Source organism: Buteo buteo, chromosome 4 (genome assembly GCF_964188355.1).
Source record: "Buteo buteo chromosome 4, bButBut1.hap1.1, whole genome shotgun sequence".
Taxonomy (NCBI): Eukaryota; Metazoa; Chordata; class Aves; order Accipitriformes; family Accipitridae; genus Buteo; species Buteo buteo.
In genome coordinates this window covers 62,638,367-62,656,660 of record NC_134174.1, presented here as the reverse complement: position 1 = coordinate 62,656,660, position 18,294 = coordinate 62,638,367, and the positions used below count along the sequence as shown (strand labels likewise).

The 18,294-nt window shown below is 35.7% G+C and overlaps 1 protein-coding gene across 1 annotated transcript in view; it reads left to right on the top strand.

Moving 5' to 3' along the window:
* Positions 1–10,390, top strand: part of RAB11FIP2 (RAB11 family interacting protein 2) — a 34,878-nt gene extending 24,488 nt beyond the window's left edge. The window contains exons 4-5 of the mRNA XM_075026479.1: positions 2,585–2,630; positions 5,751–10,390. Coding sequence (XP_074882580.1) covers positions 2,585–2,630; positions 5,751–5,978 — 274 coding nt within the window. The 3' untranslated portion in view covers positions 5,979–10,390. The remainder of the gene's footprint in view (positions 1–2,584; positions 2,631–5,750) is intronic.
* Positions 10,391–18,294: the final 7,904 nt, after the last annotated feature.

The window sequence follows — 18,294 nt, the reverse complement described above, 5'->3', positions numbered from 1 at the left end:
TGGTTTCAGAATGCTCTTAGGAAGTCAAGAAAATGGCTGCTCGAAGGAGGCTTACGATGGTTGTACAGCGTGCGGGCTGTAGTCCTAGAGGCATGTTTTCTGTAACCTATTGCCAGTAATCAAATGAGATGGTAACTTTAGGGGTGTATTTTTGTGATGAAATTTAAATTAAAAAACGAACGGTCTCACGAATTTCAATACACCAAACATGCAACTCCCCCAACTGTAGGCATTCATAATTTTACAGTATTTTCTTTTGAGGTATTACGTGGTCCTCTGACAGTGAATTACGGGTACAGCGGTGAGAGCCTGCGTCTGCTCACACTCACCTCGGGCTGGAAGCGCTGGCAGGAAACCTGCGGGGCTCAGCGGGGCCGTGGAGCTCCTACCTTGCTTAGCAGACAGTCAGATTTAAAAAATGTTACATGCAATCTCAGCACCTGTTTCTTCCTTAAGAAGCAGTATATTTTCCACATATCTCTTTAAAATATGAGTAAGAGCATTCATGGGGTTGGGGTTTTTATTGGGGAATATTTTGTTTAACAGTTTTTCATTTTTTGCAAGTATATTCAAATTGCTTCATGTAAAATACGCAGATGTGCTCTTTTGTAATTGCACTTACAATGTCCGCAATGTTACGGAAATGATTGCAGGTTTTTTAGCTAAAAAAAAAAAATTAGTCCGTATTGCCAGTGATTTATATTTCTGATTTTCAAACGTAACTTTTCGTAGTCAGAACTGCTGCTTTTCTTTTAAGCTGCTGCTATGAAAGAGTCCTAGAACTTATTTCACAGAAACTATAAAGTTATTCAAGGCAATGAAAGATCTTGCTTTTTTAACCTTTCAGAAAGTCACTCAGTTGAGCAGTCAGGCCGTATTATTCTATATCTTGTCTAACATGAGGAAACAGTCCCAAAAGAAAGATATCCCAAATTAACGCCACACTTCGTTAAATAGAGACATTCTTGGTTTTCACCAAGCTAATTCGATCCAGTTCAGTTAACTCATTTTTTTTGTACTCGGATCACGAAAGGCAGCCATGAATGAAGGAAGTTCATCATGTGTTTGACACATCAGTGTGAAACTAAAAGGCGGGCTGTGAGGGAGTGTTCCTGCCTTTAGCTTTTTAGACAATACCCGATGAAAGAGGCCCCTCATTCAGAACTGGTCTCCAGCAAACTAGGCAGGCTGCTGCGGATCACTGTTACAAACAGGTATAATGGGAATTAGCCAGAACTTGATTCGTCAGACACCTCTTGATTTCTAGTTGTGACTGTTCGTGTAATCCAATCTTTATCTAATATCCTCAGTCCAGCAGATGGTTCACGGGACTTCTGTATGAGCAAAAGACTGCCTACTTTGGAAATAAAAAATAATATACAGAATAAAAAAAATTCATGTAAAAACAGAAAAATTGTAATGTAAACAAAAGGGTTTTTTACAGAAACAAATCAAGTTTTACATTTTACATAATTTACTAATGTAAATCATGTCCCTTCCACTACTAGACCATGAAATACATGGCGCTTAAATTCAGATAACTGCGTGATGAACAGTCACAGAATACATGTTCCTTACTTTAAGCTACCTTTAAAATAAAAAAGAAGTGTAAACTTATTTTTGTAACTTTTTGCATTATTCTCAGTCAACAAACTTCACCCTTGACAGCCAGTACATGCAATCTAACGAAATAGTAGATTCTGTGATGTGAAAGAATGTCTGCTCTAATGCTACCAAGTAAATGGTACTTGTGAGCCATATCCAAATTCTGAACACATTTTCAGAGAGTTAGTTTCCTCTCCAAACTTGCTGTAGCAAGTACATGAGAACATAGCAGTACTGATTTTTGAAGATATTTGCATCAACCTGAGAGACCAGTGGACCATGTCTTAGGCCTGACACTTAGACAATGGCTGCTTTTATCAATATCAGCTGCGCTTTTGCAGTTGAGGAAGAAAAAACATCTCAGCAACATCATGAAATAGCTTTGCTTTTTGGATATGTGGGATAATTACTAGGTTTATAAAAGAATAGATTATTTACTCAATTTTAAGTTTGGAGCAAAAGTTGATGGCAGAAGATGGCTTTTCAGCTCTGACTTAAGCTGGTGATCTCACTGGAATTTCTAAAGGACCTTTCTCCTCTAGCAGCTGCCATGAAAGCTGGAAATACCTGTCAGTCTGCAGGGGTTTGTTGTTTTTTAACAATCTCATCCCAGGGACCTGTTCCCAGAATATTTCGTTTAAAGTATCTCCTTCTGCTTAGAAGCTCGAGCTAAGTCTAGAGATCAGAGAAGAGCAAGGGAAGCCCTATCCATAATATCCTTTCTTGCATTTCTTAATTACTTACTCAAATTTTGTGACAAAATAATGCAAAAAATACAAAAAAATATGGACAAAGAATATATGATTATTTCCATTAACTTTGAATATTTTCCTGCTTTTCCTAAGTTCAACGAATCAAGAAAATAAATCATATTAGATATTTTATGGCTCTATACCTAATTCAGTACTGTCTTCTAGTAGATGTTTTGGTCAGATAAGTATGCATGGCTAATATTTGGGCTTTTGGCTTTTTCCCACAGTTTTAATGTGAATCCTTCTGGCGTTGAGGACCTCAAGAAAACAATGGTGAGTTATGAAGTGTTATGGGAACCCATCAATAAATGCCAGCTAATTGGTGCTTGATACAATATAAGCTATTCTTGTTTAACCTCTTAGAAGGAATGTTGGGGTTTTTTTTGTTTTTCTTTTGACACATCCAGAAAAATCTAATTTGAAAATTACAGGCTTAGTATAAATTTGGAAATAAAGAAGAGTTTTACACTCAATATGCAGTGTACTTTTGGTATGATGATGTAGAGAAGAAGAGAAAAATTAGATCTTTGCAAAGTAATCTAAAGTAAAAAGAAAACTGTTGCTTTCAGGTATTTCAGATGACTCTAGAGAAGTAATAGTCAGGTGAGGAACTCTGCATTAGGCAGTGATGTATTAATTGACCTAACAGGAGTTTCCTGTCACTCCAGTTGGAGACTTGAGGACAGTCTTTAGATGGCAAACCAAAATAGAAGCAATGAACTGATATATGTGGTAGGATTAATAATACAAATAATAAATGAACAGCCTCTCAGAAAACACTAAAACCAGAAATACTAGAAGTTATTCAAAATACTCTTTTGACTCTAAAAGTACCTAGAATAAATTGTGCACTAAGAAAAGACCAAAAAAAAATCCACAGATTTCCTATGCAGTGTCTTTGTTTGAAAGAAAATGTGGTTGTACTAGAATCTGTTCTGTGAATAGATGAAATATTTGAAAGTGGGGGTTTTTTCAGTCTTTAAAATATATGGAAAACAAGTTTCACAAGCGAATATGACTCTGTACTGTTTGGTTTTTGTTGGTTTATGTAAATGATTTGTAATAACATTTGATGTTATTGTAAATGCCCAAGTTTTTATAATGTAAGTAACTGGTGGGAGATGTCAAAGTATATGAAGGCTGCCTTTGATCAGATAGTAAACTGAATTCTACCAGGCGGTTACTTAATCTCTGACAAAAAGCGACATCAAAAAAATTGATTTAACTTAGCAGCTATTGTCTGTAAAGTAACCATAATTACAGTTTCTATGTGCTTGCAAATGTACTACCGCAAATCATGTAATTTATTGCTGGTAAAAGCATCGGTTTAATTCTTTTAAGAAATAAGATGTGAATTGTTTTATTTAAAGGATTTAAAGGTGATAAAAGAAATCCTTGATGATTTTTCTTTTGGAATACCGGCTATCCTAGATGTCAGTTGTAGGATTATGGGGTGGTGTTCATTTAATACAAAATACAAATTAGGAGGAGAAGAAACTATATCTCAACCGTAGTTTTGAATGAAACCGTTTGAATTTTTTTTTAAATATTCAAGATTGCTTTCTAAGGTGTTTGAAGTAATTTATTATTAGATTCTGCAATAATAGCCCTCACCAAGTTATTATATTTTTTCCTTGTGCATCACATTTAGTAATTATGTTTGTATGTCTTCTACTCTGGTGCCAACACCTGTCTGAAAGCGGTGTTTAAATGGGAGCAGTAGCCAGTTGAAAGGGCAGCGTGAGCTCTTTAAGGCCTAATTAAGAACTGAAAGGAAGATGAAGTAAGTAGGACAAAAGATGTGAAAGTAGCTTAGATGATATTCCCAGAGCAGAATTCCTCATTAGAACAATAAAGAGATGATCAGAGATTTCCAGGCCTTCATTTTAGCTAACTCCATTTCCTCTGGCTGTCAGTGTGTACCCCCAGAGTATTTTGTAGCTGAAACAATCGCTCTTTGCGTAGCTTGTTATTTAGAATCTTTTTTTTCTTAATAATTCATTATAAGATTAATGTTTTGTATCAAAATTCTAGTATCTGTTTTTGTAAAGATATAGTCGTTCCTTATACATTTGAGTATCACTTATTTGCTCAAATTGAACATTTAAAATCTTCTCAACTTTAACAATATTTATTTCTAAGTACTAACATCCCTTAACTAGAATTTTCTTGTGTAATTAATGTCATAGGTTATTCCCCCCAAAGATCTATATGGAGCATGTGTATGATAAAACATCTTTAAAGCATATGTATTACACACAATTTTCCAGTAAACATTATATGATAATTAAAAACATCATTGCATCTTAATTCCTGTTTCTTTGCCAAATGAGAAAATTAGGCAAACCCTGTATTTTAGATGTGGAGGTGTTAATGATGTCTTTTCCAATGTGTACAAAAATTTAGTACCAGAAAGGGAAAATTTCACTTCCTTCTTGTAGAAGAAAATGTGCTAAAAATATAATGACCACAAAGTGAAGTTATTTTGTCTTCTGTACTAGTTGGAAATCAATTACTAACCAATTTATAAATTTCATCAAGTTAGCCACTTTAATAAAGTGGGAGTTATTGATCACTTACAATCTTGTAACTTGATAAGTTTAAAATCCTGAATACACGTACATAAATGTGACATTAAATATCTCAACTGTAGTGAGAAACCCCTAAAAGCGCATATTTTTGAGAGCTACTATTAGATTATAATTGATGGAGAGAGGCTGATTGATCTGTCGTACTTCAGCCTATTTGCAGTGCACCATCACTTTTAATTAGGTTTATTTGAAAACTTTGGCCACCTGCGTATTTTAATGATTCGACATATGCCAATGTGCAAATACGAAGCTGAAGGAAAAGGAATGAATATGACTTTATTACGTGGTGTGCTTCCTAGCTGTGCAAGCTTTATCGTTTTTAATGACAAGTTTCCACTATAAACAAAAGCTATTTTATGTTCTTCTTCTGCCCTGTTAGATGTGCAGGATTTGAGAGGTTAGATTATTTTACTTAATTAACAGTTCCATATTTTTTTAAATGTCTCCATTTCTGAATCAGATGAAACTTACTGCTTAGCATGTCTAACAGTGCTAATGCTTTTATAAATCAACTCTCACAATCTTTTTCTCAGTTATACATTTCCAAATGTTTCCTAATCTGGTTACTTAAGGTCACAGCTAATTCTTCTTGACACAGAGTAAGACATTCAAGTTTGATTTGGATCACTCGTTGCATGTTGTTGGGAAAAACTCTAGAGCAAATGGAGGTATGTTGTCTAAGAGAAGTGGCTTCTGTCAAGAGGTGCACATGAGAAACATGGGAAAAGTGATAACCCATCAACTTGTTCAGAACACTGAACTATTTAATAAAATCTGGTGTTTTTCTTAAACTTATCTCTAGGATGGAAATCCTTTTGACGCCACTGCAGGATACCGTAACCTTACTTACGAAGAGGTTTTGCAGGAGCTGGTGAAACATAAAGAGCAACTTAAGAAGAAAGACACCCATATTCGTGAACTTGAGGATTACATTGATAATCTTCTTGTACGAGTAATGGAAGAAACACCTAGTATTCTCAGAGTGCCATATGAACCTTCTCGAAAAGCTGGCAAATTTTCCAAAAGCTAAGATAGCGATACTTGATGGTACTTTCTGCTGAATACGTTTGTGGAAGGAAATCACACTTTAACATTTTGACTTCTCTTCATTCCTTTTCTCCTAAGAAATTCCAGGAATCAGGAGAGGACGGGACTATGGCGTGGATTTTTTTCATTTGTTTTTTACTCCAAACACTAGCAGGGACTGCCAAAAGTAATATTCTGTTAGATTACCTAAATAACTTTTTTTTTTTCTCTTTGAAAACACCTTTAGGTACAGAATACTTATGGTAGAGTTAATAATACACATTAAATACGTCCATGCAGTTTATATAATAGCTTAGTGTTCACCATGTGGCAGTTTCAGCTGGGAAGCCTGTGCTGTTACAAATGTTTTCTTGAATGATTATTGGTATTATGCAAATACATCGATTCTGATACTACAGCATGCCATCAAGACCACTGTTTTCAAGCCAGTGTAGTATGCTTTACTAAACCTAAGTGTGGTTTGTTGCAATGGAATGTGGTTTGTTCTACACATATTAGAGGAAAACAGTGATGCACAGTCTTTGCAGAGTAAATGCTATAATTCTATACAATGTGCTTTTTGTATAACAATGTAAAAAATACCATGCCATTTCAGTAATGGCACATGCTGGCATCAGTTATTTTACACTTAAATGCTGAATTTTGTGTATAATGATTGAACTTTGGTAGTGAGCTCATGACATAAGGTTGTTTTGAGGATCTTTTTGTATGAAGTTATTGCATGCCTTTTTATATGTTAAAGTACTTTGAACAGTGTTAATAGAGTCAGAGGTAGGACTGGAGAAAAGTATGGAATAAAGGTATGAATACTTTGTTCAGTCAAAGTCTACTACAGTGAAAATGTAGGAGAAATGAACAGACTGACTTAAATAGACATGATAATTCAAAAAATATATAACTGACTCAATTTAAGGTTGAGTTTTACATGATACATATCTGTCTTAGGTTTTTAAAAATCTTATGACAATGAAGTATATGCCTTTAGAAATAGGCTATGTTGCTGAAACACATATAGAGTACTTAGAAAGGCTTTTCATTAAAAAAATCTGTATTCCTTGTAAGTACTTCTAAAAGTCAGTTTTCAATGAGGCAAATGAAAGAAGAATGTAGTCAATGACTTCCTGATCATTTAAGAATTGTTTGTAAAATGACATATGAAAAGGTATCTGTTATTCAATAAATTGGCAAAATATAGTGATGAACGTATAATGGGAAAGTACTGTAGGAGAAGAATCCTCACAATATTAACATAAAAAGATTTTAATTTTATTTTCCTTCATAAGAGTCTCAGTTGGATTGTCTGTTGCTGTGAAACAGTAAGATGAGATTAAAAAAAAGTACAGAGAATATTTTAGATTTGGATTTAAGAAAACTAATTGTGTTTTCCTCCTCCTCTTCTTTTTCTACACCTGATCTGTTTTTTTCTTCTTACAGCACCATGTAATGGCTGTTGCTGAGGAGGGGAAAAAAGCTTGAAATTAAATTGCAATTTTTTGTTGTTGTTGTAAAAGTTCTAAATATGTTTTCATTTTTAAAACTGCAAAAATTAGTAGTATCTTGAATAATTATGATCTGGAAAAGTTGAAAAAGTTCTACTGTCTGAATGCTTTTGACAATGTTAGTGTTGTTCGACAGCACAGAATTATTTTTGTTAGAAAAAAATACTTCTTTGTACAATTGTTCTCAGATTTCATGTACTTACTTTTGGCTTTTTCTTTTTTTCTTCTTTGTTCTTTTTCTTTTCTTCGTTTTTTTAGCAACTACCTCCCATCCCCCTAGTGCTGTGTCCCTAAAATATATGCAGTTTGAGTGTTCCCAACCCACCGTTGGGATCCCTTAGCATAGATCATTGTGCCTGGATGGAGCCTGAGTGATTCAAGCCCTGCCTATTTGTCGTGCTCTGCAGTTAGACATTTGTAGCACAGAAATGGGCCCGCTTCATCAGGTAGTCTCTCTTTTGACTACCTAAGGATTTATCAAGTTCGGTACCTCATAAACCGATGAATGTTCTTTTGACCCACTTAAGATCTAAATGACTGTAAATTTGTTGTAATATATTCGAAGTGCCAAAGGTTATGTACTAAGTTATGGTACGTTTACTGTTGGAAGTTAGGTTTTGCACTCAATTAGATTTTGATTTCCTAATTACACCAAGATGTATTTCGGTTACACAGTATTTCCATAAAAGTTCTTAAACATTTTCAAATGTTTGGCCGAAGCAAGTGGTTTTCTCATATTGTTAATGGGGAAGTGTGCAGTTGTTTTGAATTCCACAGTCATTTTCAAACTAACTGGTATGAGACCATCTGTAGTATCTACAGTGATTAGATCATATGCACCAACGGGGTTTAACAAGTAAACTAACCAGAGAATATGCTCCAATGACTTTTCACTTGCAAGCCAACTTATAATTATTAAAATGAAACTCTACTATATTTAGCACCTCTGAAATCACTTCTTTTAGAATGTAAATGTAGAATATCAAACTGCATAATTGACTAAAAGCAGATCATTTGACATATTTGCATACCAAGAATGATAAGCAGATTAAAGGTAGCGAAAAGATCAATTTTTGTGCATTAGTGAAGAAATTTAGTGAAGCTTTGAATGTGCTATCTAGTCTTTATCTGATATGTAAGTGAATAAAAGCACCTTTTGTTTCTAACGGTTTGTCAAGAAAGAGGGGAGAATGACAAATGCAATTTAGGAAAAGGTAAAGTTACTAAGAGAGGCAGAATGGGACACTTACAGCTATGAAAATATTTTTATAGAGTTCTGTAGCTAAAGATAGAGGCTGCTTTTGGAGCAATTCTGTAAAGGTTACATGCACGCCATTTTCTGCTTAGAAAGACAATTTTAATGTTTTTCTGTGTTTTGAGATTATTTTTGAAAAGCATCTTCACCCCACATGTAGTTTTTGAACCATGCAGCTTTTCAAATGAAAACTTTTCATACAGAGTAATTTATATGTTGAAAACAAAGTTCTGTTTCTCCCATAGGATAAAATTGTAAACTTTCTTGCAGATAATTTTAAAATTTTAAAAGGGATGAAAATTTTGGACATCTCCACATTATTTTGTTTTTTTCCCTCAAAAATTAGCGTAAGAGTTTATCCATGCGCACACTATACTTTGAAATTATCCTTTGAAACAGCTCTGCTCATAGCCATGTACATTACGTACTTTAAAGAACAAATATCAAGGCCATACTTTAACGTTGTAAGTAACAAATTTAAACTTTCTGCCATTCGAGAAGGATGTTTAATATTTATATATGTTACCTCTTGCTGCTGTATTTTACGTTTAGCTGAGTTTTCCACCTACTAATGAATGTAGCATTCTCTCTAGATTATACATAACTACATTTATTGCTGTTGGCTCTGTATCAAGAACTATTTGTAATTTTCCAGCTGTGAAAATGTTGCCTTGCATTTAGAAAGGTTTCATGATTTGGGGACCTAATGAAACTCATGCTCATTGGGTACTAGTCTGCATTTCTTTCTGTACAGGATGCTCTTTCTTAGATGCATCTTAAAACAAACAGAACTGCTGTCTTAATATGTTTACTGCTGCACTGGAGGTTTATTGACTTCCAGCTTTAAAGAAAAATTATTGTCCTACATCAAGTACGTAAAATAAGCTCATGGTTTTTCGCTTTTTATGTATCCATTACTGTTGTAGATATGATAGAGGCGTTAGCTGTGGGCTTTTAAAATGGTGGTACTTAAAGCATGTTGACTAACTTCCTCTCTTTGAAGTACATGGTGAAGGATTATAGCGCTGCTGTGTTGATGATGCTAGATTTAAGGGTCTGTCAGCACTTTCGGTATGAAACCCTATTTTCAGGGATTTATAACTTCTAAATGTAGATACAGTCACTGGAAGTATTTAATATGCAATAGGTAGCACTTTAATCTGTTTATGAAGGGTTTGAGATTTGTTTCTGTTGAAAAAGTCATGGTCTCTTAAAGCGTGGTGGGCATTTGCTTTATCTTTCATAATTTGTACATTGAAGAAGCCACTGTATGTTACAAATGGTAGAGCCATTCCTATTCATCTTAGAAGCTTCCAGATGTCTTGTATTACAATGTACTATAAAAAGCTGAAGATCCAGGTTATATAGGAAGTCTGTAAAAGATATGAACATACTTATAACTTAAGGGTTGATTTCGTCTCGTGCAATCAATGGTAGTTTGTCTACATTTAATAATGGTACAGAATCACAACTATATGCACATGTGAGAACTATAAACTTAGGATGCATGAAAAACTTTACTTTTGTTTCATTATTGCAACTTCAACTCCTTTAATTTGATTAAAATGTTAACTTAATATTTTAATTTCTGTTCATTAAATAAATATTGCATGTCTAACACTAATAAAGCACCACAATGCACTACCGCAGTATTTCTTGAATTGTGATATTAATCTGTGTTATGCAAAGCATCTAACTCCTAAGCTCCGCTTAAGTATGTGTTTGGAAGAACACTGCTGTTAAGACTCACAGACCACGGAGAGGTGTATTTCCTTAAGGACAGCTCTAAATGAATATCCCAGCTGTTTGCAGGATAGCCATTAAGGGAAATCTCTTCAGTAGTGTCCAAAACTTATAATTAGTGAAACAAATGGCATGTTCTTAAATGTGCTAATGTCTTATGTCTTTTTTAATATGACAGCTGTAGTGCCTTTAAACGTGCCATTCCTCCAGTTCTGTAGTTGTGTAAATATTACTAGGAGATCTTTGGCACTGCAGGCCAGATCGGCATTTAGCATGAGGACAAACACTGTGCAAATTTTGATATGGAAAACATGATGCGTATTTCTCTTCATGCTTGACAGAATAAAACCCAGCCAGAATGACAAAAAAACTAGAGCATTCTCCCCCACCTCCCTGCCCCATAGGTATTTTTTTTCTATGCTCCCACAAGTTTTTCAACACACTTTTCTCAGAAAAAAAAATGCTTTTGCCTGTCTTCTTTTCCTCTTCCTTGAGGCAACAAGACAGTAAAGTCTGTCCCCTGACAATAGTAGGTTTTCAGGATGCTAAGGGGATAGGAAGAGTGGTCCTGGCTCAGGAGAAGAATGTTGTGAGTAGTTCACCCAGTTACTTGGAGGCTTGAATTTCACTGGGATGCGATTCCTTTCCTTGCATTTAACTTGCTCCGTGACTAGGTCCTTTGTCGTACAACTAGGAGGTTTAGAAAAGGTTCTTCTCTTTGAGATATACATGAAATGTGGTGGTTATGGGAAATCACAGTCAATTTTTGAGATGTACATGTACTTACATGTGCTTTGTTATGCAGGTTTCCATCGGCTGTTTCACCTCATGTCTCGCTGACTTTGCAACTGTCCCCCGATGGGTGAGTAGATGAGGAATGAGGACAGAGGAGGAAGGCAGGTTTCTGAAAGCACCATGCTGCTTACAGTTTCCATCTGTAATTCACATCTGGTAACTAATCTCAGTTCCTATGTCCATTGGAAAATGGAGCCAGTGCAATTTCCCTACCTCAGAGGCATAATGTTTGTTAGTTGATATCAACTGTAATTCTGTTGACGATATAAGAGCCCAGCTTGACTAAATAGCTTCCAGTTTCCCTGGCACAGAGTTGGGTTTTTGAGTTTTCATTATTTAACATCTCAACGCCCTAGTAAAGGTTTTCAAGGATATTTTGAATATAGTTTAGTAGTTAAAGAGCTATTGAAATATTTAGATGAAAACTAGAAGGATCATTAAGGACAATTCTTTCTTCAGTTACATTTATTAAAGTTAATTCTTTATGGAACCATACAGAGTTAAAATCAGGATTTCATTTCCATATTTTGTTGTTTAATTTGTTTTTATGGGAGTGTTCTGCAAGCTCTGGCTGCAGCTCACCTGGGATGCGTTGGCTTTTTGCGTAACACTGGGTGTGTTAGTAAAGTTATAAATAATGATGATGATGACGACCAAATCCTGTCTCTTATTCTGCATTAATAAATTAAATGTTGGTTTATTATGTTGGATTATTTTGTAATAGTGTCATTTTATGAGAGATAGGAATAAGGCTATCTGCTAAAGGAAGCTGTTTTCTCTTTGTCTGTACTACTTATTGAGTAATGATGATAGAAGGCTACCACATTAAGTACAGCCCAATTTGAGAACCGTGTGACATTGTCTGTGTAATGTTTATATAAATATCAGTATATTCAATGCTGGTAGCCAATGGCTATTAGATGGAGATTGTTACAATGTATTTATAGTGTGTTTTTACAGCATTTAGCAACGTAGATCAGTCTTTGATAAATGGATGATGATTGAGGACAGAAAAGTACCTTCCGGGGCTAAATGCTGGCATGTTTATACTTTAAAGGTAAGCAGCTTAGAAAGGTTTTAGGGACATGCAACATCATTTAAATGAAGCCAAATATTAAAAAGGGGGAAAACTTCATGGAAAGGTCTTTTGTATCAGCCTTAACAGTATTTGCTGTGTGACATAGAGGGAATGAGGATAAGCAACAGTGGGGAGATTCCACCGTTGGGATCCAAAAAAAACCCAACAACAAAAAGTTAGTAGGCCTGGGATTCAGATTTTAAGGGGTCTATTTGCCCAGCACGTGCCAGGTTCTTTTCGTAATAGGAAGTTAACACAGCATCCTTCACTAGCAAAATCAGTGTCAGGGTGAAAACCCCCCAAAAAAGTGGGAGTTAGTTCCCAAGGTGTTGGGCGCGAGGCAGGTGTCGGACAGAAGCGCAGTGCTTTAGCCAGCTGTCACCTCTGCTTTTTTAGTCCCTCTGACACTCACGTTAACTCTAGGGATTAAACGAACCGCTTTCCTAGGAAAGTTAGGAAATGCCTGAGGAAATTTGGTGTATGCAGCACGTGGCTGGCCAGATTGCCTCTTTTGTTACTTGAAGTAGGTGTCTGACTCAGGGTCTCATGGAGTCTAACAAATAAACCACCAAAATGTGTCATATCACCTTCTTGTCTAAATGATTCATTCGGGGCCTTCTTAGGTGATGAATGTCCCCTTCTCCGATAACTTGCTGCTTACATTATGAATTCCTTGAAAATTGACTCCCTGGGACATCTTTACAGGAGACATCAAGGGTCTCCATTTAAATTTAATGAATATTATGTAATTTGCCAAGGACTTCTACAACGAATTAAGAAAATCAGCCTCTTTGAGGCCAGAGCTTTGTCAAAATAATGGCAGCCTAATGGCATCCTTTAAAAGCAGCTGCTGACTCTCCAGCTATGAGTATTTTCTATTTCCTAATAAAATGTTTTCCCCATTGAAGCAGCTTATTTCATTAACTTATAAGTCATAGCTTAAATATGCTTATATTTTGCCAATTGTAGATTACTTAGTACTTATTTTTAAGGAACATTGAAGCACAAAATGCAAAATGTCAGGTTTTTTTAAAAGAAAACTCTTGCCTTGTGCATAGCAATTGCATTTGGATAAGCATTTTTCAATACGCTATTTTTAAGGAGTTTTTATGTGCTATTTTAAACTAAATCATTAAATGTGTATAACAAGAAACAATTCAAAGTGTTCATGCAATATAGAGTTTTAATTCCTTTATAGATATGCTCCCGTATTTTATAGTTATGATTCAAAAGCTACTACAGTTACATATTTTAAATTGTAAGGTAACATTGTGAGATTCCAAATCTGTACTTTCCAAAGTATATAGAGCCAAAGTATCTCATATACTCTTTTGCGTATTGTAGAAGTAAAAATGAGCTCTGGGAGAATTAAGGTTTTCCTAAAAAAATTGTACAAACCTTTGTGTTGAACTACAGTGCAGCTAAACTTGGGTATGTAGCCTCAGGCACTCCTTTATCCAACAGGCTAGCATCAAATTTGCTTTATTTCTTTATAAACTGGAGGACAAGAGAATAGGGATCGGTTTACAACAGGTGCTAGGTACTGCTTATGGAGCAAGGAAAAAAATGTTGATGCTTTGTGAGATGCGGTCTTGACTTTTTGTTGTATATGGAGTATACTGAATGTGAATACCAGGCTTATGTGTTTCCAGAATCAGATATAGAAAACTTCCTATTTTCTTACATTTTCACATTTAAAAACTTGTATAAATAACTATTTCTTTATTGTTAAGGGCCAGATTATTGTTTGCTGCTATATATGTAACAGTTCACTTGATTAACATTACTGCTATTTAAGAGCCTCTTGTAATTGACCTCCTCATAATCCACACAGAGAATACTGTGAAATGGTGTGAATTTTAAGTTGAGAGACTAAATGAAAGGAACATCCAACAGCAGTGGAGAGGAATAAAATAATCCTAATTAAAAGCAAAAGAATTGTGTGGTCTGAATTAAGATTCAGTTGGTGGATACTAAAGAGTATTTTTGCTGGTATTTTTATTATAACTGTCCAGTATAATTGCTTTGGAAAAAACCCTCATCCTTTGTGTTTGATGGCATAAACTTCACTAGCTCTTTGTAAACCACATACTAAGTTAAGGGCTTGTGCTTAACCTTTGTTTCGTCAGACATGGTTTCAGAGAGTTGAGGCAGTGTTTTATTGATGGAGTTGATCACGACAGAGTATATTTACTAATGGGGTCTTAGCTATTCTTTTATCTGTTTCAGGATTTTCTTTGTAGTTTTAAGTTCTGAACATTTCACCACAGTCTATTTAGAGCATTATTTAAAACTTGTTCCAGTTCTCTTCATTCTTGCGCACGCCTATGTGCTAAACTACTCCAGAAACCAGCTTAGCTCTCACCATATTTGGAGGCTGTTCCTCTTCTTTGCTCTTGGACTGTTTTGGCCGGGGACTTACGTCTAAAGTAACAAATGAAATATGTGACGAGAGCTGACTGCCAAAACTGGGATCAAAGCAAGTTTCTGAAGGGCTCATTGGAAAACTATCTTGAACTTTGGAAGGATGACTCAGAGCTACAGTCTGAATAGAGCAAAACATAGTGAAATAAACGTCAAGGTGAGAACAGATTTCTTGAATACAGGTGTGTGGGGGGGGTACCCCTAAGACTAGACAGTCATTTTAGTCTTAGGGCACAGGAAGCAAAAAAGCAGACAAATTTCCAAATGCTTATCAATCAGGATGGGTTGGTCAGAGTGTTCTTCATCTGCCAGCCCACAAAGTTTTGCAGTTCCTGTTTGGGCTTACTATACAAAAGTGTGTTAGCCAAGGAGCATTCAAAATAAAAGGCAACATTTGTTGATAATGTCATGTGGGACATCATTAACTTGTTTGAAAAGTTGCCAAGTTTGGAGGTGTGTTCTGTTAAATACATTCAGTGTCTTCTTCATCTGACGTAAAAATAGGAGAGCATTCAGCTCCAATTCATTAGTTTAAGCCAGCTCATCTGAATAAAGAGACCACATTTTTCCCTGTATCCTTCTAAGAAACCTGTAGTCTTGCAGAAGACAACTGCTGTAACTGAGTGGATAGCTGTACTTTGCAGTTGAGTGTGTGTTTAAAAAAAAGCTAGCATTGGAGAAAAGAGAGTTCTTCTGTGAAAAACCTAAACCTCTTTCACAATCACAGCATCTTGCAAAGTCTGAAGATTTAAAGTGTTCAGAAATAGGAGGAGAAAACGATTCAGCAATGATGGTCTCTAGCAATTGGGAGTTACGCATTTAGTTAAAAAAGAGAATTGTTAATTTTAGAAGGAGAGGAAGTGAGACAGGTTTTAGATAGTCACTGTATTGAAGATTGATCAAATACTAATATGTAAGATAGCTGTAGAAGGGAACAGTATCTCTCAGAATATAAAAGGTGAAGAATGAGCTTGTTGAGTTTTCCTGTGGTAGGCATGAGAAGCAATAACTGCTTCCTTACAGGAGGCAATAACTGACTAACTACAGTAAGCATCACACTTCAGGAGTGTGTTAGATGCTGTGAACACAAATAGTAACAGATTTCTCAGATTTTCCTAGTGCCTGGAAAAAAAGTACACAAATTTTCCCCCAAAGTAAATTGCTTGAATTACAAGCCCCTGATTTTCTTTCTTTCTTACGCAAAGGACAATTAGCAGATACACAAAATATTAGATATTTTACTGCTTTATTTGATTCCTCCTTTGACTTGTCTTTGAAAGAAAAATTATGGATTTTAGTCTGACTAAAGGCTGATGGAATCAATGCTTTGTTCAAAGACTGACATATAAACAAAGAGTGATGCAGTTATGAAGGGGAGATACCAGGCTAGTATAGTTCTTTTTACAATTAAAATCTTTCAGTGAAATGGTGGTCTTCTGGCAGGAGTGCTTTTTGTGATGTCCTGAGAAACATCCTTCCCTCAATAAATCCCCATACAATGTAGCTGTCATTCTAGCTTGAGAAGAGGTAATAGCATGATACTGGCCATTTGAAATAACCACTCGCTGCAATCCCATATACAAAGTGATGCTTTTTCTGAAGTATTTTAGAAGGCAATGCTTCCTCATTAGAGCACTATAAAAGATACGGAGGGATAAGATCATCACATTATAAAATTTCCAGAATTTCATCTTTTTCTCATTGCTAACCTAGGACTGGCACTTGGATAGCTGAGTCAGTGTCCGAAAACGTTTGAGCAAGTTGTTTGTAGCCCTTGCAGTTTGCACTGTAGCAGATCTCAGCATGACTTTGGATTATTGTTATCCTTTTGCTACGGTACCCAATGGCACCACCGTATATTATATCAGCTTGTATCTCTCAACTGCTGGATATTAATTATTTAGACCATTGGAAAGCTGAACCTCCCTGCTTCCCACAGGTATAAAATCTGTTTACTTTAGATGTGGCCTTCGAGTTTACACTGCCTGTTGCTGCCTGTGAGAAAAGCTGGCAGCATATCTACTAAAAAACATGAATCTCTTGTTCTCAGACCACTTCTCATGAGCAGCAAACCCCAGGAAGCTCGCTCCTGGTTAAAGGTTTTTTTCCTTTTTCTGTCTCTAGACCCTTACTAAGCAGAAAGTTGTGGAATTCTCAAAAAGCATAATTAATTTTTTTCAAACTTTGACATTAATGCCAAATTTTAGCATTATACCATGTCAAAATGAGCTTAAAAGGCTACTAAATTCCAATATTAACAGTTATTCCCACTTTGCATGGGTTTTAATGACTATCTTAGATCCAGGGCAGCAGACACTTACCACTCCTGTTTTCAAAGTAGCAATTATATTTGCTGACATATAGGAAAATTTAGGGCTGAGTATAAATCCTGGTCCCTATGAATGAAACATTTTGGCTTGTCTGGTGGTAATGTTACACAAAAACTAATGTCTTTGTAGCCCAGGATTTTTGTGAGATGGCAGTAGCATCAGTCTGTTTCTTCATGAGGCTTTTTCTTCCTCGTGGCACACAGCTAAGGAGTTGAAGACATTGATTTGCACAGCTTCAGTTCTGAATATAAGCTTTTTCTTCAGCTATTGAAATACTTTCTCACGTGTTGGTGCACCTGTACTTCCAATTTGGCTTCAAATCAGTATAGAGCATGCACTTTGGCAAGTTGTAAAAATTAGTGGAAGAATAATAATAAATAAAATGGCAAACTGCCCAAGCACATTTTATTTTCTTTACTAATCTAATTGCTCATTGAACTTATTTTCCAGATACAGTTCTGTATATTTAAGTATGTATCTGAATAACTGCACTTTTAAATTCCAAGAGTCAAGTAGCTACTTTGTATGCCGTGCTTATCTTAAATAGAGTTTGATTTAAAACATTTATCTTTCCCGGTATCATCTCCCATGTCAAAGCACATTTAAATCATGCTCTGTTCCTAATAGCGCTCGTGTTTAAAATGGTATCCGAGTACAAAAAAGTTTGATGAGTGCTCTGTTATTTGCCCACTTTGTAGTTACTAGCTGCTCTGTCATTGTTTTGAATATCACTGAAGTTGAGAAGGAGAAGCTTCAGCAAAGTAAACTTTTAAAAATTAAAGCCAAGGTCAGACTCCAGGGTTAGCAACACTAGAAGACTGCAATTTAAGATGCATCCAATTATGCAAAATCATGTGTTGAGTTACAGCCGCAGGTCTCCATTGGGATCTGTGAGGTTGCCTAGGTAAAAATATCAGAGGAATTTCAGGAGGGGTTTTCTTTTGTTTCTCCCTTCATCTTGGCAGAGAATGATGCAATTCTGGCAGTACTCGTCGTTTCTAGATCAGTAACTCAAAAGGAAAAGTGTTATTCCAGGAGCGTGTAGCAAGCGCATCATTTTGGTGAAGGCAGCAGACCCAGCACGAGACTTCGGAGGCGTTTGGCACCTTGTTGTGTTTTACTGGTTTGCACAGGTAGAACATTCAGGCCGCACCTCTGAATGTAGAAGTAAATCA